At 40.0% G+C, this 26,860-nt stretch overlaps 3 protein-coding genes across 4 annotated transcripts; 2 read left to right on the top strand and 1 right to left on the bottom strand.

The window, feature by feature from the left end:
- The first annotated feature begins 565 nt into the window (after positions 1 to 565).
- Positions 566 to 6,886, top strand: LOC118435554 (reducing polyketide synthase swnK-like). The gene is made up of 4 exons (XM_035851778.1): positions 566 to 1,003; positions 1,115 to 1,893; positions 2,189 to 3,003; positions 3,115 to 6,886. The coding sequence occupies exons 1-4, from the start codon at positions 566 to 568 to the stop codon at positions 6,789 to 6,791; spliced, it is 5,709 nt and encodes a 1,902-aa protein (XP_035707671.1). The 3' UTR covers positions 6,792 to 6,886.
- Positions 6,887 to 11,836: 4,950 nt separating this feature from the next.
- On the top strand, positions 11,837 to 15,125 carry LOC110849765 (cell surface glycoprotein 1). Of its 2 annotated transcripts, XM_035853736.1 has the most exons (3): positions 11,838 to 11,987; positions 12,075 to 12,553; positions 12,683 to 15,125. In XM_035853736.1, the coding sequence occupies exons 1-3, from the start codon at positions 11,933 to 11,935 to the stop codon at positions 14,981 to 14,983; spliced, it is 2,835 nt and encodes a 944-aa protein (XP_035709629.1). In that variant the 5' UTR covers positions 11,838 to 11,932; the 3' UTR covers positions 14,984 to 15,125. The 2 variants fall into 2 exon arrangements, with proteins under 2 accessions (XP_021952904.1, XP_035709629.1); XM_022097212.2 differs by having other exon boundaries at positions 11,837 to 11,987; positions 12,075 to 15,125.
- A 779-nt stretch (positions 15,126 to 15,904) lies between these two features.
- On the bottom strand, positions 15,905 to 17,918 carry LOC110841796. Its single transcript, XM_022087493.2, has 4 exons — positions 17,590 to 17,918; positions 16,766 to 16,913; positions 16,519 to 16,675; positions 15,905 to 16,429 (listed from the first exon to the last, which is right to left on the bottom strand). Exons 1-4 carry the CDS (start codon positions 17,643 to 17,645, stop codon positions 16,350 to 16,352), a joined length of 441 nt encoding a protein of 146 aa, XP_021943185.1. The 5' UTR covers positions 17,646 to 17,918; the 3' UTR covers positions 15,905 to 16,349.
- Positions 17,919 to 26,860: the final 8,942 nt, after the last annotated feature.

Here is a 26,860-nt window from a genome sequence, read left to right on the forward strand (position 1 = left end):
ATGGATTTTTTAATAAGTGTTCAATTGGATGGGCGGATTCGGGATTGGTTAATTGGATAAAAGAACATGTCCACTTTATTTTGGAAAACAGACTCAATTGGATAAAAACCACTTGATGGTGTCGGCATTATTAATTACATATTCATTACGACATGAAATGATAAACGATGACATGTTTAATTTTAATTAAATTAGTGACGTTTCCAATCCGTGAGGTATAAAAGTAACAACTTATGCAGATCTGTTTCATGCAGTTGCAAAAGTTACTTTACTGGAGAGTTGAGATTATTACTTTGGGAATATTTTTGAAGATCATTCAACGTTTTTGCTTTAAAATAGCATACTTATCTGGTAATATTATACACTATTCTTATTATAAATACAGACACTTTATTGGTATATAAAATTAATTTCGTAGTAATTAAGTATTATAAGGATTCACATTTAAAAACTATTTACTTATCTCTATATTTTCTAGACATTTTGTTACGTTATCCAAAAATTAACTGACTTAAATATTGCTTATCACAATCTAGATCCTTATCTTCATCCATCCAACAAGAAAATGGAAGCTACACAAATCATGGAACGTACCCACATCTCCCTCCCAAGACAACTGCAACAAGCAATTACCAACCCTGACGTGCAATTTAAGGTCGCATTTTCCCAACTGGAATCCGAACTGGAGCAGCGATTCAAGAACACGGCCGACTTTGAAACCTTCCTGAACATCCGAGACATCAAAAATGGGGAGACCTCCGTTAAAACAATCGACCAACTTGTCCACCTTGATCTCCAAAAGGTATCCGACCTCTTCAAAATCAGCCGAGAAGAATTTTTCCTCTCAAGCTTCTTAATCACGCTGCGTCGCTATCTCGGCCAAAATGAGGTTTCACTTTGCCTCAAAGTCGCAAATAATACAGCTTTCCTCCTCCCTGTGGTTACAACCTTCGACATGAACATGAACGTGTCCGAATTTTTCGCCTTTTTGAAGACGGAGATTGTATTTTTCAAAAATTTTCAAGAATTTGGATTTCCAGAATTTTTCGAAAAATTGGGAATTCACTTCGAGGACACGGTATGCCACCTATTTTCCTACAATCCAGGTCAGCAGGGAGCTACAAAATCTGTCCCATTTGAACTGCAAGTTTACGACGACTTGAACGGAAACGGGACACGAATTTCCCTTTCATGGCAGGAATCTGTTTTGGAAGAGAAAGTTGCACATTTTTTCCTCCTCAACTTCATCAATTGTTGCAAAATCATGGAAAATCTTGAAGAACTCGGTTCTTTGAAAGAGTTGGACATAATATCCCAACAGGAGAAGGACTTGATTAAGTCGTTCACTTTTCGCGAGGCTAAAAACCCACAAGGTTATACCCCGCTGATGACGATTTTTGCCAAGAACGTGGGGCTGAATCCAAACAAAGTTGCGATTTATGAGACACACCAACACTTCACGTATGCCCAACTGGACCAAGTTTCTACAAATGTAGGAGCCAATCTGATTGCAAAATTTGGACAAGAGAATATCTCCTCGTTGCCAATTGTTCTCGTCATGGAGAAAAATTTTAGCTGCGTGGCAACAGTCTTGGGAATTTGGAAGGTAGGCGGACATTTCGTCCCGATTGATGGGTCCCTTCAAGAGAAATTGCATCAGTTGGGGGCGAAAGACAAGTATCTCGGAATCGTAACAAATTTGAGAGTTGAGCAGTTAAAGGAAGAAGCGAATCAGTGGGAAATTGTGAAATACGAAGATTTGATGATGAGTCGGAATGAAGTTAAATTAGGGGAGAATTTGGCAGGGGAGTTAACACCAGCGTACATGGCGATGACTTCGGGGTCTACGGGACCACCGAAAAAATGGATTTGCAGTCATGGTGGACTTTTCCGGTAAGGGAAATAAATCTAATTCGATTATGAAAGTATAGGTTTCCTACACAGCAATTTAACGATTTGGCCTACTCACGTCAAATTCGAAATTAATTGGAAATAATTTGCGAAATAATCTTGCAAAATTAAAGCATTATCATCTGCAAATTTAAGAACAAGAATCACATTATTTTCCAGCAAAAGTTTCGAAATTTCCAACAAAATTGAGTGCACCCATTATAAAAAATTTGGAATATTTACATACCTGAAAATTTGAGACTACATAATTTTAAATTGTTCTCCTTTTCAAAATTAGCTTAATCCTCGCCGCACGAGAAGAATTCGACCTGACCGAGGAAACCATCCTCCTTCAATGGGTCCCTTTTTCCTTTGACGTTTTCATCCTCGACCTGACCAAAGCACTTTTCTGCTCGAATGGATCTCTCGCCATGGTATCGTCATCCGAACGTTTGAATCTGGACATAAATTTCAGCCTAATTTCCTCCCACGGGGTCAACTATGTCGAAATGACACCTGAATTCGCACTATTCGCCCTGCAGGAAAAACCTGGTCTTATGTCAAGTGTGACTACACTTTCGCTCGGTGGGGACACGCTATCATGGAAAACTTTATCCGCAATTCAAAAACTGTTACCGGTTTCTACCAAAATCTACAACTGCTACGGAATTACGGAAGCAACCATAGAATCGGCTGCATATGAGGTCGGTGTCGGAAAAATGAAAAATAGTTCTCGCCACGTCCCAATTGGTCGTCCCTTGAGAGGAATTGGACCCGTGAGCATCGTGGACTCCGTCACGCTTCTACCAGTACCGGTTGGATGTGTGGGGAGGTTAGCTATTTCTGGGGACACGGTAGCCCAAAAAGGGGGCCAGGACGAAGAAGAGGGGGCAAGCATGCTCATGCTGAGTGAAGGAACAAGAACAATATTGACGGGAGACAGCGTCGCATGGATGGCCGATGGAAATATCGACTTCAGACGGAGGGACGAGTCACAAATTAAAGTGGGGGGATTACGCATCAATCCAGGCGAACTTGAGAGGGGGATTTTGCAAGTGGCAGAAAATGTGGAGGCCGTGATCCCTCTGACAATTGAGGCGGCAAATCGTGGAGGTATGTAAATATGTACATGCATACTTAAAAAAATTGAACTAGCATTACAAATTTGCAAATTATTTCATAGTCGAATGAAAATAATTATGTATGCATTTTGAATAATTTCAGGCGACATCCTAGCAGCAGCGGTGCAAATTTCTAACAAAGTGTCAGGAATTGAGACCTTATTGCAAGAAAGGTTGCGAAATATTCTGCCCTACTACATGGTTCCACAGGTAATCCTTGCCATGCCAAACTTCCCACTAACTCCGAATGGCAAGGTGGACAAGAAATTGGTGAAGAGCATGATCAAAGCAGAATACCAGGGAAGAATGGGGGGCAAAGTGGAGATAAGGAAAAGAAGTCAGGAAACAATGGAAGAATTTTTAGTAAAAAGCCTGGCCCAAGTGACTGGACGTGCCCTTGCATCAATCAGTACCACCCTTAACCTTCGCGACCAAGGGTTCACATCTTTAGAGCTGATAAAATTTTCGAATATTTTGCTGACCGGGAAAGTCGAAAATTTTACTGGGATTGCCGATCTTTTCACTTCCCCAACACTTTCTCTCCTAGCAGAAAAACTGAATACTAATAAAGTTTCGAAAGAGGCTGCCATGACAAAAAGTAAGCCATCCCAGCACGAAGATGATGACGAAGACGACCACATTTGCATCGTAGGAGTAGCTTTCCGCCTGCCTAGCGATATTTCCACAATTCCCGCTTTTTGGACTTCCGTCTCTGCCGGGGAATCACATGTTGGTCCCTTTCCTCCTTCTCGATCCGACCAAGTCCTCACCCGAATGACCACACCTTTCACATCGCCCGCCGTCTCGGCCTCCTTCTTCCCTTCGGTCGACTCTTTCGACCACGAATTCTTCAAGATCGCGCAAAACGAAGCGAAACACATGTGCCCCGAGCAACGCATGTTTCTGGAAGTTGGGACGGAAGCCTTGCTCGATTCTGGGTACGATCTCGGCGCCATTGACAACGCGTCCATCGCCGTGTACGCGACCGCATCGGACATCGAGTATGGCGTCATTGACCAGGCGCTGGATGGCGTGGCTGTAGTCGGGCGGCAAAGCTCCGTCGTCCCATCGCGACTCTCGTACACGTATAATCTGAAAGGCGGAAATTACGTGGTCGACACGGCATGCTCGGCCGCCTTGGCGGTAGTCGAACAAGCCGTCAAAGATCTAAAGAACCATCGCTGCGATGCTGCCGTCGTAGGTGGCGCCAACATCTACCTCTACCCGGCGAAGGATGGTCTCATGGGGACGAATCTCATCCACTCACCGACATCGGAATGCCGCGCATTTGACGATACCTCAGACGGAACAGTGTCCGGAGAGGGCGTGTTCGCCTACGTGCTGAAGCGGGAAAGTGACGCTAAACGGGCGGGAGATCAAATTTATTGTAAGATCCTGGCATGTTGCTCCAATTCGGTGGGGCGAGGTAATGGGATCACTGCACCAACGGTGGATAGTCAAGTTGAAGTTATTCAAGATACCATGACCGCGGCGGGAGTGACGATTGATGACGTCGACTTATTAGAAACGCATGGAACGGGGACCATTTTAGGCGACCAGATTGAGCTGTGCGCCTTAACTACGGTATTTTCCGGGAGAAAAGAGCCTTTAGTGATTGGCGTGGTCAAACCTAATTTTGGACATCTCGACATGGTGGCAGGATTTCTGGGGATTCTGAAGGCCATGTGTTCCCTGGAGTTTAACGAGTCTCCAAAATTTCGATATTTAAAGAAACCCAGCAAATACTTGGACCAGACAAGATTTAACATGGGGTCTAAACAGGTTAATAAAAATGAGAGGAAATTTGAATCCATTGCGGGAGTTAGTGCGTACGGATTGTCGGGGACTAATTGTCACGCCATCATCAGTTTGGAGGCAAGGCATAGAGAAATCGAGCAAAATAGTCGCGACAAATTTCACTTCCTCCTCCCACTCGACCCAAATAACCGCGTCGGATTTGAAGAACAATGCCACGTATTTTCAAAATATATCAAATTTTATGTCCAAACCGGAAAACAAGTCTCGCTTGGTGACGTGTGCGCGACGCAAATTCTGAATCTGACCAGGACAGGGAAAGAGGGCGAGAAGAAGGTGGAAATTGCCGTGATTGCTGCAAACTCGGGGGATGAAATCGTCAAGAAATTGGATGCACTTCACTCTGGAGTAGTTGTAATTGGTGCCGCGGAGAAGAAGATGCTCGATAAGGGGGAGATGCTACAATTTCTGCCGGAAACTTACAAAAGGGCCCCAGCATTTCCAAAATTTATCTTTAAGAATTATAAACATTGGCTTAATCCGGTCAAGCAGGAGGAGAAAATCAGGGAACCAGCATCATTCAAAGACATGGTACATTTTTTGCAAGATAAAACCAACGAATTCCACGCTTTGACCGAGATGGCACACAAATTGGAGGACATGATGCAAAAATTGGCGATATCAGTCATGTCAGATTTTGCATCGGGTGGTGGACGAAAAAATGGAACCCGAGTGGAATGCTTACCAATGCCGGAAATTAAGGTTCAGAAAATTTCCAAAGAGGAAAATAATTTCTCCGCAGAAAAAGCAGAGGATACATTTTCCATGGAGGACATCACATTTGCCAAAACATTGCGAATTATCTGCAAAATCTGGGAAGACTGCCTTGGCACGGATGAAATTGAAGAATCCTCAATTTTCCGCGATCTCGGAGGAGATTCCCTTCTCACGGTTCAAATGACCAAGCTGGTCTCCGAGGCTTTCTCCGTCAAAGTGAAAGCAGCGGAGGCATTCGCATCTCCAACATTGGAAAATTTCACGGCTCATGTCTTCAACTTGATATCCTCTTTATGTTCAACTCCGCTTGAAGATTCTCGCTACCTCGGAATGCCCCAGAAGATGATTCTCTTCCCAGGTCAAGGATCCCAAAAGGTTGGGATGTGTTCTTCCCTCAATAGTCCAGCCGCTATGGATATATTCTCCAAAGCGGAAGCAATCACTGGGATCGACATCCTTACCCGATGTGGTCAACCGGATTCCTTCAATAGCACTGAATTCGTCCAAATCGCCCTCTTTGTCGGATCCATGGCTCAAATTGCACACCTCAAGGCGGAATCGCCCCATATCTTGGATGGCATCCGAGTCGTAGGAGGTCTTTCTGTCGGAGAATTTGCCGCCCTAGTTTTTGCGGACGCAATCGACTTTAAAGATGCCCTCGAGATCGTGCAGCTTCGAGGAAGAGCGATGGAAGCGCAAGTATCAGTTGAGAAAACCGGGATGGTCTCGGTCTTTGGCGTGACAAGAGACAAATTCGAACCCTGGCTAAAGAATAACTTTCCCGCCGTGAAATTCTCCACTTTTTTGGGCGACGCACAATTCGCGGTTGGAGGAAGGATTGAAGATTGTAAAGCGCTGGTAGATTTATTGATGAGCGAACCCCTCAAGGAACAGCTGGGCGTGATTGATGCTCGCCTTTTGCGGGTGGCGGGGGCCTTTCATACTCATTTTATGAACAGCGCGGCAGAAACTACCGCACGATTGATAGACGACTTGACCATCCGGTATCCGAAGGTGGGCATCGTGATGAATGCCGATGGTCAAGTTGCCATCAACAAGGAAGATATTCGATTCAATTTGAAGAGACAGACGGCGAATGAAGTGATGTGGAAGGATTCAATGATAACGGCGTATGAAATGGGAGTGAGGAAGTTTGTCGAGGTGTCGCCATCGTCCGTACTTACACCAATTTTGAAGGGGAGGATTAAAGGGATTGGGAAAAGTGAGACGAGTTTAATTAGATTCTAAACATTAGTTAATTTTAAGTTATATATATGTATTTATGCATATGCACTTTAATATTTGTAAATAAATATGAGTGAGTCACATTATATATACATTAGTGTTTGACATACTTAACATGAATTAAAATTAATGCAATATATTTATGTATTTTGATAAAAATAAATAAATGTACATATTTTCGAAACAATTTTGCGTATATGGAAATAAATATTAATAATTCTTTTAAAGTATTAAACTTGGTTTTATCATACCGCTTTGTATCTAGATTTACAAATATTCAATTGGTTTAAACCATGCACGCAATTGGAAATTCAGACTCGGTTCAATACATAAGTATTTACATAGATACATATAAGTACGTATGTATGTATGTACATAAATATGTTCATATTTCTCCTTCTATTTTTTCTTTTAATTTTGTCATTTATTGCATATCTCTATACATACATACATCTTTATCTGATGTACAGCTTTTCTGGACAACCTTGCGTCAACATACATACGTACAATACATGTATGTTCGATATTGATGATAATCAATAATTTCCAAATGCTTAAAGCCTTCTAATAATAATGATGAGTTGATGGTATCTGCATATACATATATTTACGTACATACAAATTTGTACTTTCATGGGTTGGTCCAAGAAATTTTATTTATGCATTCTCACTAATATCATGAATTAAAATAATTTCACTCGTATCTTCCACTATCGCTTAATCATGATGGAAGAACGGAAGACAGATTTAAAACTGTATCGCCCCTCGTCCAGTTTTTTACTGGAATTATGACGAGGCCCATAAATTCATTACAGAATAGATCCACCGTCGCTACGCCTACGACAACGATTGTTGTTAAATGTGACAACAAAAGTTGTACCCCGACGAAGAATCGGTTGACGTCGGACGCCTTTAAATATTTCCCCAGCCTCCTAAACTTTGGCTACTACTTTCTCCTCATTCCATTCAAGTTGAGGCTGACACCGGATGGGACTCGGCCCTTCATCGTTGTTAGTAGAAGCCTTCAAAAGGTACCCCATAACTTATAATCTGTACGATATAGCAATATGTTTTTAGAAGCACACGTTCTTCGAGTTAGCATCTTAATTAAATAAATTCGGTACCAGCATCGGGTTAAATAAGATATTCGCCGAAAACCGAAATAGTTAAAAATTTTCACGCTCTTCGAAATCCAGTATTAAATTAATACTGAGCGGTATTCATACATATATGTATGACTCTCACTCTACCAAAGTGGTGGTATTAAATAATAAGTTAAATAGATAAGCTACATATACGTTGTAGTAATAGCTCGGTATTAAAGTGTTTATCGATAGAAAATTTGTATGGACTTGCATAATTTTAATTTTTAATACCAAGCGGTAGCAACTTTAATACCTCGAAATTACCACTTACGTGACTACGTATATCAGATTCCTACAGTGCACCGATTAGTAACGAATATAAATTTAAAGGCATGATAATAAATATACACATACATATGTAGTTAACTATGACTTTGCAGACGTTGTGCATATTGAACCACGCTTGGGGTTTAGTAGAATGCTGTTCGAGACTGTGGTTCGCTTTCACTCTGACGCTAAAACAAGAGTCGATTCGTCACAACCCTTTCATCCTTTACGACGCGGCGTCCGAGACCACGATGGCCATCACAGTGGTGATATTCACTTATACCATCTGGATGAAGGGCGAGGACTTTCTCAGATGCTGCACCGCCCTCGGAGACATTTCCTACTCTCATTCAATCAGTGGGAAGAGAAAGGTCAACAAATGGGTCACCCAGATTTGTAGTAAGGTGGGTTGTGAAATCAGTAATGACGAAATGTACATATGTGTGGTAATAAGGCATCCATGGTTAGAAATTATTAGAATGGGAGGGGCGGATTTGGCGCTTAGTAATTACCCCTTAATGCTTAAGCACCCACGAAGATTGACCTGCTGAAAATTAAGTGCAAAAAAATTCTTGCACAATATTTTCTACAAGAATTTGTCAAAACTTCAAAAGAGGTAATCACTCTATGAAATTAGGCACGTGCTGTGTTAAGACAAATTGATATAAATTTTCGTCAGGTCGATTTCCATACATGAAATTTGGGCGTGAAATGAGGTTATGTAATTATGATGACCAAAAATGTCCTAAACCTGGTGGGGGCCCATTTTACTAAATATATGGAGCATTGTTCTAGCCAATTATTATGGCACTAATCTATTTGCAGGAGAGCTTGACCGTACTTCTGCTCTGCCTTTTCTGTCTTGGCGACCCCATCGCCGATCAAGTGAAAGCACTCACGCATTACTTTAAACTTGCAATGGGCCATACAAACAATGATAACGACGTCAACAAAACGACCAACTCTGAAACCACGGCCAGCTCCCATCTCCGAAACTACATCTTCTCCGTCATGGACGATGGCGTGATGCGATTCGTGCTTACCTTTTTCACCTCCGTGATGGGTTTCTTTTTCGGGGTGATGGCCATGTTCAGCGTCCTCGGTCTCAATGTCGTCTACTGTTCCGTCATCCACAAGCTGGGGACGGGTTGGAGGGACTTTTTGCAACGAGTTGGCCAAGAGGGGGAAGAATTATGTTGGGAAAAGGTAAATATGTATGTCTCAAGTTGCCTCCAAGATCTGTAACTGATAAGTATTGCAGCTGGTGGAGAATTACGGTCGGTTGAGGGTGGCAGTGGGTGCGGTGAATAAGGTGGCCTCCACACCCATGCTGCTCTACTTGATCCTTGGCTTAATCTCGTTCAGCAATTATCTCCTCATCCTCGTCGAGGATGGCGACTTGCACTCCACGCTGCTGCTTTCCATCTCGGTCGTGGTATTTGCCACGTCCCTAGGCCTTGCTGCGTCCGGATATGTCAAGGTGGGTGTGACCAATAATTGTCACCGCTATGCACGAGTAATGAATTAACGTGGGGGTTATTTGTTAGATGCAAAAAACTGGGAGTTTCCTGTATGAAAATATGCACCGATTTAGTGGGGGTAGTTTGAAGACGGCGGAAGTGACCATATTTCTGCACGAGATGGATAAGAACCCACTTGGCTTGCAGGCACAATCTTTCACCATAACGTTCCATCTGATTGTGACGGTATGATTGGCTTTTTGGCGTATGCAGATAAGTGTGGATACTTATCTATGGAGATATGAATATGTAACTAATTCTTTATTTCTGCACAGGTTGTGAGCACCGTGTTCACATATTTCTTTGTCATGATCCAGTTCAATGTCAGACTCGCATCGCCAAAACGATCAAATTAAATGAGAATGTGTATTCTGTACTATTGTAGGGGTAACATTTTAACGTAAGCGTATGCATTTGTATACATTGTATTTGCATGCATGCAAAGATACATACATATGTGCGCATGCATCTTATCCTTAGACCAGCGTACATATGTACTTATCTTATTTAACTGTATGCGAGAAGGGTGCAGATGCCCTGCAGTTCATCAAATGAACTGTTTATTAGACGTAAGCTAAAGAATTAGTTGCGAAAATCCAGTTCAAATAAACAACTTTGTAAATAATAATCCATTTTAAATTTTAATCAGTATTATTTTTATTTACACGTCATTTTATTATCTACAATTTTTTATTTTGTTCCAAATACGCAATTACTTTGATTGTCTGCACAATTGCAGGTGGAATACATACGTGTAACTTTGTCTGCACATACATAACTACATACATGCATATTTATATTAACTTACATACATTGAGGACTAGCGTACCTATATGGTATTTGCACATTTGAAGAATTAAAAATAGAGTCATAAGAGAATAATCACCACCGGAGGAAAGGGAAATGGGAAATTCGCCTCAGGAAGAAAAATGGAATTTCCATATCTCGAATTTCATGTCATTCTGCATAGTTATGTACATAAATGCAAATTAGTTTATCACAAATATCATACATAAGCAACTCCAATTGGGCAGAATTATAAGAATACATTCTGTTCATTCATAAAAATATTGCAATTTTGACAAATTTTGCAGAACCTCAACTTGCAAAAATTTCGATCCGTATTCTAAGCCTTAGAATCTGTTCACACAATTTAAAACCTTGCACATTAATACGTCTTCATTCTGACGTAATCTGGAAAATTCTTGCATCTTCCTGACGTTAAAAAAATTGAAAAATCACGTTTCCAGATCGCGCATCCTTTGGTATGCTGTACATTACTTACCTCATACGTATGTACATATATTAAATCATAAAAGTATGACGCAAATGAGACCATTCCTTTCAAACAAAACACGCACCATGACCATATAACTGTACAAATTTGCCACTGAATCATTTCGCCGTGATTTATTATTTATTAAACAAATTTACGACATCGATAAGATTGACGAGCGTTAAAATAACTTTGGCTCTTCAGTCAACGTCAATTTCAAACTTAAACACGGGAATTTCCCTCTGTCCACGCATCATTTAAATTGGGTAAAAGCTCCACCTTCACAATACATATTTTATCAACAAATAATAGTGTAATATAATTTGACTTACCTATAACAAGGAAAAATCCTGTTACGCGATACATAGCTTGACCACACTTCGTGACGTAATTTTCACGTGGATGCCTACCAAATTTTATTAGTGGCTTAAGAGATCAATCTTTGCAGATCATTGGTTTAAAATCAAATCAAAGCACGTTTACCATAGCTTCAAAACATTTTGCTTCGGAGAATCAACCCGTAATAAATTAGTTAAGCTGTGCGGATTATCAATTTAGATAAGCCACACAATCGTGGAATGTTACATATGAACCCTGGATGTTGCATATGTAAATATAACTCAATTATTTCCAAAATCAAAGTTCAATATCATGGCCACTTCAATGTGAATAGCATTACAAATTACCAGCGTTGCATAAACTTTACCGACGTAGGTGAAGGATTAGCTGGCTGGGTAAACTCCGCCGTTATGATCGTCCAGGTATTAAGTTGTTAAGCGTTTGGTAAACTGATTTGTAGAAGGATCAAGCAGATTACGTGTTTTTTTACTTGCTTAAATAGCCATACCTCGTTTGCCTGGATTACCAGTTTTGCCACCGAGGTTCCACTGTAAAGACGCAAGTACAAGTTTAATTGCGACTTGGATCCTAACAAATATGAAACTTTTTCTTGTGATTTCGTGCCTTTTGGCCGTAGCAGTATCCGTTTCGGGTACGTATTTTTAAAAATTATTGCAAAATATGTTTCTAATTTTGGCTTATTTGGCTTAATTTTTTAAAATTTAATTTTGATTACCAGGTCGTCCCGGAGATGCAAACTATCAGTGTAAAAAAGCAGATGTTGGAAAGTTATATCCTCACGAACGAAATCCTCAGAGGTATTACGAATGTACCGGTAAAGGTCTCGAGTTGAAGAGATGTCCAGGAGGAGAGTGGTTTAAGGAAGAATGCCAGAAATGTGTCAAGGCTGGAAACAATCGCCCAATCGGGGATTGTGGGGATGAGTCTGGATCCGGGTCCGATTCTGGATCCGCTGAGGTTCCAGTCCCGGAAAGTTCCGAGGAAGCTCCAGCAAGCTCTGAGGAAGTGGTTCCTGCTCCAACTGACGCACCTGTCTCGGAAGAGAAGCCTTCGTCCGAGGAAGTTGCACCAGCCCCCGTAAGTTCGGAAGAGGCCCCAGCCAGTTCCGAGGAAGTTGTTCCAGCTCCAACTGATGCACCCGTTTCGGAAGAAAAACCCTCATCCGAAGAAGTAGCTCCAGCCCCAGAGAGTTCTGAGGAAGCCCCAGCAAGCTCGGAGGAAGTTGTTCCAGCTCCAACCGACGCGCCTGTCTCTGAGGAAAAACCCTCATCCGAAGAAGTAGCTCCAGCCCCAGAGAGTTCTGAGGAAGCCCCAGAGAGTTCTGAGGAAGCCCCAGCAAGCTCGGAGGAAGTTGTTCCAGCTCCAACCGACGCGCCTGTCTCTGAGGAAAAACCCTCATCCGAAGAAGTAGCTCCAGCTCCGGAGAGTTCTGAGGAAGCCCCAGCCAGTTCCGAGGAAGTTGTTCCAGCTCCAACTGATGCACCTGTCTCAGAAGAGAAGCCTTCATCTGAAGAAGTTGCACCAGCGCCTGAGAGTTCTGAAGAAGTGGTTCCACCCGTCTCAGAAGAATCTGGGGAAGACGACTCTTGCCCCACAACCTGTACCGAGCACGGTCAATACCTCGTGGATCCAGACAGGTGCGATGGGTTCATCCAATGCGTTTGGGGGGTCAAGCACTACCAGAACTGTTCCGAGGGGACCGTTTTCAACCCTAATGTCCGCCCAGGACCAGTTTGCGATTGGCCATCTGCTTATCACTGCGTGGGTAAACCCAAGTGTGGTACAGTTCCAGAGGAACCCGAGGTGAACGAATGCGAAGGCATAGTCTGCCCAGAAGATCGGGAAGATCAGTATCGGCCGGCTCCAAACAACTGTGCCGGTTTCTGTCAATGCAGCAATTGGGTTCCATACTTCCATGCCTGCCCACCCGGCCTCCACTTCAACCCTACAATAAACGTTTGTGATTGGCCAGGAGATGCTGGATGCACAGCCGAACAGTCTTCCGAAGAGGAAGTACCAGTGTCTGAAAGCTCTGAAGAAGAGGTTCCTGTTCCAACAACTGAGGCACCCGTTGAAGAATCAGTCGAATCCAGCGAAGAAGTCGTTACCGATCCACCAACGGAAGCGCCTGTCGAAGAACCTGTGGAATCCAGCGAATCCAGTGAAGAAGTTGTAACTGACGCTCCAACGGAAACACCAGTGGAAGAACCTGTCGAATCCAGTGAAGAAGTTGTAACTGATTCACCAGTCGAAGAGCCTGTCGAAGAACCTGTAGAATCCAGTGAATCAAGCGAAGAAGTTACTGAGCCACCAACCGAGACTCCAGTGGAAGAACCAGTGGAATCCAGCGAAGAAGTTACTGAACCACCAACCGAGACTCCTGTCGAAGAACCTGTAGAATCCAGCGAAGAAGTTACTGAACCACCAACCGAGACTCCCGTCGAAGAACCAGTGGAGTCAAGTGAATCCAGTGAGGAAGTCGTCACCGATCCACCCACAGAAGCACCTGTCGAAGAATCTGTCGAATCCAGCGAGGAAGTTGTAACCGATCCACCAAAACCCAATCAATGCGCCAGCGTGGTCTGCCCGGAAGATCGAGAGGTTCAGTATTTCCCTGCTCCAAACACCTGTAACGGGTTCTGTCAATGCAGTAACTACGTTCCACACTATCATGCCTGCCCCGACGATCTCCACTTCAACCCTACAATAAACGTTTGTGATTGGCCAGAAGATGCTGGATGCACAGTCGGCCAATCGTCGGAAGAGGAAGTCCCAGTTCCAGAAAGCTCTGAAGAAGTGGTGCCAACAACTGAAGCACCCGTTGAAGAACCTGTGGAATCCAGTGAAGAAGTAACTGACGCGCCCATCGAAGAACCTGTAGAATCCAGCGAAGAAGTAACCGACGTGCCCATCGAAGAACCTGTAGAATCCAGCGAAGAAGTAACCGAAACGCCCATCGAAGAGCCCGTGGAATCGAGCGAAGAAGTTACGGAAACGCCCATCGAAGAGCCCGTAGAATCCAGCGAAGAAGTAACCGAAACGCCCATCGAAGAGCCCGTGGAATCCAGCGAAGAAGTAACGGAAACGCCCATCGAAGAGCCCGTAGAATCCAGCGAAGAAGTAACCGAAACGCCCATCGAAGAGCCCGTAGAATCCAGCGAAGAAGTAACCGACGCGCCTATCGAAGAACCCGTGGAATCCAGTGAGGAAGTCGTAACTGATCCACCAACCGAAGCGCCTGTCGAAGAATCTGTGGAATCCAGTGAGGAAGTCGTAACCGATCCACCAACCGAAGCGCCTGTCGAAGAATCTGTGGAATCCAGTGAGGAAGTCGTAACCGATCCACCAACTGAAGCACCTGTGGAATCCAGTGAATCCAGCGAGGAAGTCGTACCTAATCCACCTACAGAAGCACCAACGACATCTGCACCTAAGGGAAATTGTAACGACGTCGTCTGCCCAGCTGATCGAGAGGATCAGTATCGACCTGCTTCGATCTGTGGGGGGTTCTGTCAATGCAGCAACTGGGTTCCATACTACCATGATTGTCCCGCCGATCTCCACTTCAACCCTACAATAAATGTGTGTGATTATCCAAAGGATGCTGGATGCACCGTCGGCCAGTAGACTATTAACTTAATTTATGTATATACATATATATAACCTGCCTCCTTCATGATCTTTTTTAATGTAACAAAATTAAATACTTTTGTCTAACTCTTTATTTCTGATTCCGTCCTTCAATAAATTCATCAATTTCTGCACTACTTACAAGTATATAAATGCAAATATGCACATCTTATCCTTCATGAGTTATCAAAGCAAATATATGTTGGTCGAGTCCCATTACGTCTTAAAGTTGCAAAAGTTCACAACCAAGCTGCATACATCTAAATACGTATGTATTATGAGGGAAATTAAAGCAGTATAATTATCGCAAATTTACAAAACACTGCAATGAAAACTATGAAATCATTTGCGTAACATGACAATGAGATAATTAAATTTATATTTCATACATCATCGCTTACATATCTGCAAGCGTATTTTAAATGTTCGTCTGCCTCATGACAACCTACTCGAAAATCAAGCATATCAAAATACATACATACTCTTCATCCACGTAGGATTGCACTTTTACAGAAATGGATAATTCTGAGAAACTACGCCACTGCCAGTCTCAAATTCTCTCAAATAACACTGGTGGGGAACTTTGAGACTGGCAGTGGCGTAGTTTCCCAGAATTATCCATTTCTGTAAAAGTTCAATCCTGCGTGGATGGAGAGTATCACCAAGTTTTGTGAAATGTCGAAAACATTTTTTACGGGAAACCCATTGTGTTTTTTTCGCAAATGTACTCACCAAATGGACACATTTTTATTATGCAAAACTAGTTCGCAAACGTTTGCTGAACAAATTGCAATTTGAAATATGATATTGTCGTAAGTACACCCATTGTATAACTAAATATTTATGTATCCTATCTTATACTGGAGACGCATTGCTTGCAATATGTAAAATAGATATGTAGGTCGAAAACGTGTTATATTTAGGCGTGTTTTGAAATTCGGCTACTGTCGAAATTTTATTGGTTAGTGTTACTGCATGCTACTTCATTACAACTCAGAAAAAATAATGTTGTTTAATACTTATCTATATGAACAGATATAATCTATTCTAGAGAATTGTCCCGTAACGCTTTATCATTTTATTTTATAATTGTGTTTTTTCTTTGCAGTAATTTAAAACTAAATATGTGAGTCTACAATTATGTATGTATATATCATATAAATATTTATGCATAAGATATTAACTAACTATGTATTTACATGTCTAAAACATTAATACTAAATAATATGGCGTCAACCCAACCATTAAAAATGAACCACACGTCGTTAAAATATTTAAATCATTTGGTATTCTAAGTTATTAAGTCATAAGTAGATAAATAATTTAATTTAAATTTAACTATTGAATTTACTCTGCAAGTACTTCAACTTCGCCAATTATTATCAGCATTGGCACTCGTTGTGGGTTGCAATACTTGTGTGGGGCGATGGGATGCCGAAAAATCTGCAATTTTGCAATTAAATATAATTTTTAATTGATATTATACTAACAAGTTGCAAAATTAAAATTGAAAAGCTTATCGGCAATTTTACTGGATCTAACGCTTCGTTGAGATGATAGCTCTTTTCGATATGCTGTCTCATCACGGAGGAACCACAAGTCGAAATTAAAGGTGGACCAGGATCGGTAATTTTGATTCTTCGCACGGACTCGAAACATGCCAGAATCGAATTGGTATTGTTTTCCGGTCTTACAAAATTTGTAACAATTATTTTAATTACTTCAAAAAAACTTGACTCCAAAATTCGTATCTTAAAAATTTTCTCATTTGTTTCTCACCTCATATGTAATTTTTGCCTTTTCATACGCCATGGCCATTACGACGATAATGTTTGCCCCCTCATCCTGCGTGAGCATTAGTTTGAGGTACGGTGCGTCGGTGAGACGCTTCTCCTCGATAAGGTTAACCTTTGCGGTAAAAGGGGATCTGCAATAATATGACAAACTAATAATTATCAGAGGGCGGATATGTATGTATGTAAATTTCGCAGAATATGTATGTGCTTAAAAAACCAGAAAATATGCACATGTTTTTCAACTTAAATTTTCTCCTATATTTATAAAATATAATTTTGAGGAAACCTAAATGAAGAAAAATATTTTTATATACATAAAAAACTTCGAAAGATCTACTTAAATATTTATATTTAGAAAAATACTCGAAATATACGGGAGAATATGTACGAAAAATCTTCAAAATATGTATAAAAATATGGAAAACTGTTTGCATTTTTGCCATCATGCTTAGATGGGATCTGGTTATGGGAGTTGTTCCCATTTCGGTGGTAGTATGCGTCCGCTTGGTGATAGACGGTTACCGAGCTAGAGATGGATGTTTTCACATGGCGATTCCGCTGTAACCGAGCGATTATTATTATCATTAAGTCACACCGGTCAGTGATAATCCGGCGATAAAATTTCTTACAATGTATGCATGTAAATCTTATGAAGTAAGGAATTTGTAGATAGATATTTTCGAATTACCAGTACTCAATTTTCAATACTTAATTATTTACAAGGTATGTAGGTAGTTGTTTGCTTAAGTACATTAAGCGGAACAAGAAGTGAAAGAAAAATGTTGCACCATGTGACAAACTAATTACCTTAAAATTCCGGCTTTCTTAATTTGGTCGAAAGTGATGTTATGCGATTGTTCCATTTCTGCTAAATTTATTTTGGAGTGTTTTTGAGACTGATTTATTGCAATTGGTTACGTACTTTTCCTTGTAATAGTTGGTATTTAGTTAAAATTTGCAAATTTTCGGATTGTGCGTTGGCAGAATTTGTTCGTCAAATATGTAAGTTAACTTTGTCGGATAAACAATAAAAATGTATTGGACATGTTTTATTTCGGCCAGGTGAGTATGAGATAATAAAGATCGAATGATTCTAATTTTGGGTCAGGTTTGATATTTTATATGCATGGGTTGCAATGGTCATCTAAATACTAACTTAAGAGTAAAGTAAGGTTTCCAGGTCAGAAATAGCATAACGAGAAATAAACATTTCCATCTTATTTACATATGTATGGGCACATGAATGAGGATTAACTTTTTCTCTGAAAAAAATTCTTAAAAATTTTGTACTACATATTATAGAACACAATTCCGTTGTTTTTTATATGTAAAGTGTTTAAATGTTTTCTATGTAAGCATGTATAGACAATATTGCGATATAGAAACATGAAATTTGAAGAAACTCCTAGAATTTTAAGGAAAAAATCGTCCACGCTGTAAACTTTATTTGGGTTAGTACATATGTATGTATGTATATACATACTTATTTATGTACATACTTACATGGTCCAGTAACTTATTATTAAATTGTGTATGGTTCTACGCAGAATAACAAAGTACTTATGCTATGTACTTATCTATATGTATGTATGTGTGTATGCAAATATGCATGTATTTACGAATGCCCGTTGGAATAGACAAGTTGGCGCAGTGTGGCTTTTTAATCATTGCAAACTTTTTACAGCTACTTATTTATATATAGACAATCATAATTATGTGAGTATTATTCTGGTGTTTTTATGTAACCTACATATGTAAAGACTCAATTGCATTTGAGGTATCTCGGCGTATCTCCATTATTAAGTAGCGTCAGCTACTTATTGTGATCGTTTTGTCCGTCCGTCCGTCTCTCTGTCCGTCCGTCCGTCTGTCCGTAAGCAGGATATCTCCAGAACGAGTCAACATAATCAGACCCCATTTTCGCCATTCTGCTTCTAATTTTTAGTTCTCGGTCGAGTTCGGAAATTGGGTCAATCGGACCACACCCAACGGCGCCAGGGGGTGTGGTCGAAATTAAATTGGACGTTAATTTTCATGCGGGGTGTCATTTTAAAGGAAATTTGCGGAGATTTCAAATATGTTAGTAGTTTTGACCTCATGACCTTGACGACGAGGTTAAAGGTAAAAAAATACACAATTGTCATATGGGGTGTCATTTTAAAGGAAATTTTAAGGCGATTTCAAGAACGTTAATATTTCTGACCTCATGACCTTGAGATCAAGGTCAAGGGTCGAAGATACATAATTGTCATGGGATATAGGATAATTTTAAAGGAAAACTTGGATCACTCTGACGCTACTTTTTTATATTCGTTTGGAGGGTTTATTATTCATGCTAATATTTGTTGGAAATTCTAGAATGTATGTATGCATGGTCGGATGATGAAGTAGCGTAAATGCGTGAAGAATGAGAATTGTATGTATGTAATAGTCTACACGTAGATATGTAGTAATTATGAAATATGAATACAAAAGGCGTTAGGACATGGTTTTGACGAATTCATACCTTAATTGCGGGATGGTTTTTAGTCGTAAAGATTTCTAACTTTTTTTATTTGAAAGCCCATGTCTCAAACTATAGGTAAGCATATCTGGCTTCCGATTTTGTGTACTCTGCGAAATGAGGCAAGGTCAAATTTGGAGAGGTGTCATTTTTTAGTTTTCCAAACCAGTGTTCTTATAAAATGGCGTTGAACAAAATATTTTTTTCTGAGGTCCTGGTGCAAAAATCGTCTTTGCGACTATTATCAATGGACTTAGCATGCTTTTCACTATATAAAACCACTTTTGCCTTATGCTTATCTTTTAAGTCCGTTTTGCAGTCTAATTTCATACTTGTCCTAATGGAATGCGCTCTTTAACGCAACTCTTCCACTTTTAAGGCCCCCACATTTTACGACTTTGATGCTAAAAATCCCTAAAGTGGTTTTTATCCAAGGTACATATAGTATATTGCACTGTAAGTACTTTTGACAAAATTTTGATAAGTGGTTATACCCCACGGACTGAGTTTTCATCAGACCTTATAAAATTTTTGGAAAAGTTCCCGTCGTTTTCGATGTCGAACTTCAGAAATAATTTAACTAACCAAAACGCAATAATTTTATTATTTTGGCACTTGTACCTTGTAGATAAAATAGTTCTGCAGTAGGGGACACAAAAAGATTATTAAAATTTATTTTCGAAAAAATTTTACCATTAATTTTCCAAATAAGTTCACGAGTTTTTTAGGATTCCGCGACAGCTGATTAACTCGGGTCCTTCTCTAAAACTGTTTACACAAAATCTTGACTGTTTGTTTTAATATTACTTAGGACACTTCCAGCTTTACCCTCAATCTTCATTTGACCCAGTCTGTCCGTTTTCAAGGTCAGCAGGTCAATTTCCCGGTGCACGGTCCGATTTATCACTTTTCATGGAAAAGTATCAGCGACGATGGAGGCCCAACGTTATGTAATTCATTGTGGATTATTTTATTATTACATGCAATGATTATCTAGGGTTGTAATATTAACAATCATTCACCTCTGACCTCTTAGGTTATCATGCTATATGAGTAATTCAGTTTGGAAAGTGTTTTTTGGCTCCTTCCAACTCTGGGGGCACTGGAGGGGGCATTTTTGAAGCTATCGCCCTAAAATTTTAAACATATCTTTCTGAGAGTATGATCTTACAGCCTACAAAAAATCAGTTCAAAATTCAACTCCCCGCCAGAGATATTCATCCGCGAATTCGTCAAAACCATGTCCTAACGCCTTTTGTATCTGCTTTAAAATATGTATGAAAATAAAATTATACAAGTGCAGCCTTTGTTAAAATGGTCCATCTTGTATGAAATAAGATTGAACGTTTCTAATTTGTGTAAAATCTTTATTCGTTAAATTAAACAGATCATTAACTATTACAACTTTATACGATAAATAGCTTAATGTGGAGTCGTTTTCATGATTCGGTAAATATTTAGTACAATTTTTTTTAAATTTGAACAACAAAATTACGAAGTATTAAACTAGACAATTATGTAAATATACTAAATGCAATCTATTTGAGTACAATTCAATACTTATTTGTAACATTCACTTAATTATATGTACATACATATGTATGAATATGTATCTATTTACAAATGTCGATATTACTTTCCGATGAACATGTTTTATCCAATTAAATACATATATTTATTACACACTTTATTATGATAAATTTGTGAAAAATGGTAATGTCGTATCCTAAATTAAGACGTAGAAAAACTTCAGTTAAACTAAATTCTTGCTCCCACCCGCAAAATAATTCAAATCAAAATTCAAAAAAATAAGAACTAAACCCCAAAATGTTTGTACGAGAGTCGCACTATTTTTAGCGACGGGAATATAACTTGTATCTTATCAAGAACCCTCTCATCACGAACCCCGTCTACAAACAAACACCTCATTGACTTCACTGGATTATTCAAATAAGGTTTAAATTCTGCCATATTTTCCAACAAGGTCTGCACATCGCCCGCTTTACCGAGACCCTTACAAAATTGCAAGGTTTCCAACTTATCTCCAACAACTTTTTCCATGTAATCCCCACAAGGAAAAATGTGGACAAAATTGGTCTTAAAAGTGACCAAATTACCGAATTTTGGCATATTGAAACCCATATCGCCATTAGGAACCCAAGTTAAACCTTTCCTACCATGGTACAGATTGAGTTTGAGGTGCCTCAAATTTATGGCGACTTGCTTCAATAAATTTGACAAGCCACTCAAACTATAGCCATAGATTTGGCTGGGCTGAATTATAGTACAATATGAAAACGATTCTAACTTACGGTTTCGACTAAGATCTGGAAAATTGTGCATTTGGAGGTAAAGTTTTTTAAGGTTTGGTGCCGATGTGACGAGAAGCTGAAGCATGGAATTTAATAGATTGGACGAGTCGGTATATTCGCGAGATCTGAACATTAATGTTTCCAGCTTGGACCTTTTTGGGATGGGGGACATTACTAGAAAATCGGAAATTTGTTCGACTTCAAGCTCGTTTTCGTCACATAAACCGATAACTGATACGCCTCCGATGTTTGGGAAATGGTCACGAAGAACGCTATGAAATTGTGGGGTTGACTGGGTACTGATCTTTAAGGAGACAAATTTCACGATCTCGTCATAATTTTCACCACAAAAACGGAAATTGGATAGTCCGACGCTATTTCGAAATTGAAAGTGAGTAATTTGAGATTCTTCGTCGGGGGCTGGGGTTGGATTGCACGTGCATGTTTTTTCCCTTGACGTGGTGACACTTATCCACCGTGCTAAATCGGGGTCCATGGTGGCCGAAAATTTTTCGAAAATCTGAGAGTCGCAACATCCTCCTGTGTTACTCTGATTCACGACAAGGTTAAGTTTTGGGGTGGGGAGGGAAAGAATTACCGAGTTCCACGTGGAGCAAACGAGCCGTTGGGTTTTAGCGTCATTTTGAGACGAGTATCCCAATATCTTGGTGAGGATCTGGGAAAAAATGAGAAAAATTAATGTCAGGCGAATACATACATAATGACGAACATCTAAAATTTCATGCCAATTTTTGAAAATACATACTCTGCTAACACAATTTCTACTCGAATGGGTAAAATATATTCTAAAATTTCAAATTATGTAAATAAATATGCATTACTTACCAGTGGATTATTTAATACTTGGTCCCTGAGCTCGTCGTCGACAATTTTTTCGGGCGGAGGAGTGGTGTGACGTTTGGTTAAACCTGGAATGCAGATAATTACACGAATATAATTTCCAATTTTGATTAAATTTGCACATTTGATTCTGACAGATTTACCTGACGGCACGGTAACGATGACCATTGTTGCTGATGCAAGTGTAATTTGATAAAGTTTTAAAACTGGGAACTTTGTCCGTCTAATGCTCAAACTGGAAAGAACTGACGACTCAAGGAACGACACATGAAACCAGGAAAGAAGCAATATCTTGACTGGAAGGTTTGTAGTGACGGGTAGAAAGGTAAATTCATCTCCAGGTTGACCCTTCGTTTGCTATTTGTGTCACTTCATTTCCTGGAATACTCCTTTTTTTGGCTATGCACTGGAAAGGGTTTAAGTGTACATAAAACTGCGAATCTTATAAATAGTTTCACAAAGAAACGTAGCCCATGGAAATATGACAGAGTGAAAATTTACTTGAAAAAATATTTTTCCATATTTTTTATGAAAATACATAATGAAATTTGGTTGTATGATTTTTTATTTATATAAATTTCTTCCAAATTTGATAATATAGCAACTTTATGTACAACAGATGAAATTGTGTACAATTAATTTTTAAACATATCATGTTTAAATCATAGATCGGAGTACTCCGGGCTTGGAGTACGTACTCCGGCCTCCGGAGGCCGGAGTACGCAGCTTTTTCTGGAGGCCGGAGTACGCGGAGGCCGGAGTACACGTGGCCAGCCGGAGGCCGGAGTACGCGGAGGCCGGAGTACGCATGGCCGGCCGGAGGCCGGAGTACGGAGGCCGGAGTACGCAAAATTTCCGATCGCATAGATAGGAGAATTCCGGGCTTGGAGTACGTACTCCGGCCTCCGGAGGCCGGAGTACGCGACTTTTTCTGGAGGCCGGAGTACGCGTGGCCAGCCGGAGGCCGGAGTACGCGAAGGCCGGAGTACGCGTGGCCAGCCGGAGGCCGGAGTACGCAAAATATCCGATCTATGGTTTAAATAAGCACATGAGCATAAAACTCTGAAAGTTAAAATTTTCCCATTATAACTTCTGCGATCTAATTATACATTCGAAGCAGCAAAACTTTTCCTTATTTTAAAAAGGATTAAATTGGAAGTAATTTCACTTGAAACGACGAGAATCCCATTCTTTACTCCAGTTTAGATTAATCCTTTAGTATACAGGACGGCAAGGGCACCCAGCAGAGCATGTAAATCCTGCCGTCTTGACCCTTCCTCAAGTCAGAACATTCTTTACAATCATTTCCTTAAGTTGACTGGTGCGTTTGCAATGACGACCAATGACAGCAAGAACTGGACGGAAATTCCAGCAGCAGTCCCACCTCCAAAAATAATTGCACTGGGTCTTTCCAAAAGTGGCTGGATTCAAGTGAAATTTGGTTTGCACTTTGCAGGCTAGAAATGAGGCACGAGTAGTAAATACGACTTATGAATTTCGAAATTTGTATAGGAATGACCCCAAAAAGGTGCTTGACTACTTGACTACTCGGGACATTTTGGTGCAGATTATTATGAAAAATTGTCGCCAACTAATGCAAAAGTTTGATTCCAATTCTTAAGGGTCAGATCAAAGGAATTGTTTAAAATAAAAAATAAAAACAAGCTGAGGTTAGCAACAACTTAATTTTTAGCCCGAGTCGGAACTTTTGTGCCCGTTTTATTTATTTTACCTACATAACAACCAAGAATTTTATTCAGTTGGGGCTGCTCAAGCATCCCCGGTATGACTAATTTCTACTTTCAGATATGTTTGTTTGGTACTTGAGGGTTATGACTATCGCGAGTAATCACTGGAATAATTGGAATATGCAGCCTTTTCCTTCATATGCATTTTAAAACTGAAAAATACATTTAAATTCGAATAATTTTGACATTTTCTTGGTTAGTGAGTGTATCAGGAGTAATTTCGAAAAGTTACTGATTACTCGTGGTATCTACACTCATAATGTGTCTAATAAAATTTATACGAATTTTAAAAAGTGTTTCATGAGCGCAGGATGAAGCGCCCAGTAGGACAAGATTTTATGCAGAAAATGCATTGATATTTTGTATGTTTTTTGTTGCTAAGAATGCCTTGATCTGACCCTTAAGTAGCACAATTTTATAGAAAATAACTGATAAATAAAAGTATGTTCATAGATTTGCCTCCATGCATTAAATGTACTAATGTCTTGTAAATAACAACGGCTAAACACCACAAAAGTTTCGGCATGAATATTTTTCAAAATAAAATACAAAATTTCTAATATGGTTGAAAAACATGATGATATTAAACAATTTTTTTGTCTTCGACTCCTCCCGCGGCGTAAAGTAGAGCTTTGGCCTCCTCCTCAACGCACCCAGCCAACTTTTCGACCTCTAACTGCGACATCACGTTCGCATTAAAGAGGAGATTCACATTTAGCACATTCTTCATGGAACAAATTGTGATTATGCCACCTGGAAAATTACATTATATTTTAAGACACCTATTTTGAACAAATTTCATTAACAGCGAGATACATAGTTACCTTGGTGACCTTGTTGAAGTCTCATGTAGAAACTAACTTTCGAAACTTGACACGCTTGCACTTTCCAGTCTGGATTGTAACCGAAGGGAAAATAACTCGTGGCTAGAGGGGACATGGGGTAAACGTTTACCAATTTCCCCACAAAGTTGAAATGACTTCCGAGCAGGATAAATCCAAGGTATCCTAGACCAAAATAAGTACGTTGTTATTTGATGATGGATTTACTGACTAAAGTTTTTTAGCCATTTGACTTGACCCAGTTCTGATGGAATGTGCTTATTTGTGTATCTATTGAGGGTAAATGCTTATCTGACTAATAAGTAATTACATATTTATTAAATACCCATCAGCGCTGCGGGAGAGTTTTGTTGCGACACAAAATTTCTATGCGTGGCGTAAAGGCGTTCCACCGAGTCGCGAATTCCAATCGGATAAGAGACCAAAACAAAGGAACTATGTACATATGTATAATCAAGATAATGATTTCATGGAAAGAACAATAATAAAACCTTTCAAGAATTCAGATAAGTATGTTTAAGTCATAATGATAAACTTATTAAAGTAAAAGCCAAATACATTCATATCAAACGTCATTTCGCATCGCAACTAATTTAATCTTGTGAAGCAAGAAAGTGATTGATCTATGAATGATTTTCGGGGAAAAAATCCCAAAGTTTTACAACAAATTTACAAAATATCGTAAATTTAGCACAGCTTTGGCAAGCATGTTAAATTTATGAGTTGTGCGATACTTGCTGTGAGTAGGACTAATTATTTTCTAACAAGAACTTTTTTTTATCATGAATTTTGGACTCACAATTTATTACACATCCTGTCAGGATGTGTCCCTTCGACTGGTACTGCGACCACGGTTCTGAGCTGATTTAATATCATGGATGTTTTCTCCTTCTCGATGAAACGATGTATCCCACCCGCAACGAGGGCGTAAACAACGGAAGAAAACGGCATCTTAAAGTGATTCTTGATCCGAATGATAGTACTGACAGGGATTTCCTTTCCCATTGCGAGGCACCAGTTAGGGGATTTTTTACCTTCTGGAATTTTCCACAAGGCAGGTGTACCAGAGGCGTGAGCAATTTCACCCAGAATGTGGAAAACCTGCAAATGAATTTGCCTTTAGGGATAGAATTTGTCAGTGTTTAATTTCTTGCACTGCGGATTTTATACATTTCTTGCATTGTAAAACAGGAAACGCAAGAAATATATGCCATGTAGCGACGAGCCATATGAACTATTGCGAATTGGAAAGTAATTTCTTGCGCCTTGCATTCCTTGCATTTAAATAGCTGCGAGAAACCACTTACTTTAGTCATTTCTTGCACGTGGTTACGTTACACTGATTTGTCATCGCGAGGAAATAATATTCTCGGCTTCATCAAGATTTCAAAACCTTTTTCATCGTTTCCATTCCACATCTAATTTCTCACCTGGAAAGGGAACTTTCCCCAGGATTTTACCCGATCAGTAAAAGTTCTCGGACTTGTTGTCCGTACAATCAATCTGGTCGGATTATCTTCTCCGCACATGCGTTGAAAAAGTAGCGCAACGGTGGAACCGTCCGCGATGGAGTGGTGGGTTCTGAGGTATAGTACCGTCGACATTTCCCCGTTGACACGACCCGGCACTAATGTGACGTCCCAGGGCGACTTCTTCTCCGGAAAGGACCTACTAATTAGACAAGCGCCGATTTTGGCGATGTCAGCCGAACTCTTGACGATATTATGGTCGCTGATGACGTGAACATGGTCACACAGGGAAAAATTTTCCTCCCACTTCCAAAACTTGTAACCCAACCAGGACGTTATAAAT

Source organism: Folsomia candida, unplaced genomic scaffold (assembly GCF_002217175.1).
Source record: "Folsomia candida strain VU population unplaced genomic scaffold, ASM221717v1 Fcan01_Sc001, whole genome shotgun sequence".
In the NCBI taxonomy this organism is placed as follows: Eukaryota; Metazoa; Arthropoda; class Collembola; order Entomobryomorpha; family Isotomidae; genus Folsomia; species Folsomia candida.

Bases quoted from the DNA above. Each gene is read 5' to 3' on its own strand.
- LOC110849765 (XM_022097212.2), top strand. From the start codon at position 11,933: ATGAAACTTTTTCTTGTGATTTCGTGCCTTTTGGCCGTAGCAGTATCC. The intron at 11,988-12,074 runs GTACGTATTTTT...TTTGATTACCAG, and splicing joins CGTAGCAGTATCCGTTTCGG to GTCGTCCCGGAGATGCAAAC.
- LOC110841796 (XM_022087493.2), bottom strand. From the start codon at position 17,645: ATGGAACAATCGCATAACATCACTTTCGACCAAATTAAGAAAGCCGGA. The intron at 16,914-17,589 runs GTAATTAGTTTG...ATATTATTGCAG, and splicing joins AAGAAAGCCGGAATTTTAAG to ATCCCCTTTTACCGCAAAGG. The intron at 16,430-16,518 runs GTAAAATTGCCG...GCAAAATTGCAG, and splicing joins TCAACGAAGCGTTAGATCCA to ATTTTTCGGCATCCCATCGC.
- LOC118435554 (XM_035851778.1), top strand. From the start codon at position 566: ATGGAAGCTACACAAATCATGGAACGTACCCACATCTCCCTCCCAAGA. The intron at 1,004-1,114 runs GTATTTTTCAAA...CCAGGTCAGCAG, and splicing joins CCTTTTTGAAGACGGAGATT to GGAGCTACAAAATCTGTCCC. The intron at 3,004-3,114 runs GTATGTAAATAT...GAATAATTTCAG, and splicing joins TGAGGCGGCAAATCGTGGAG to GCGACATCCTAGCAGCAGCG.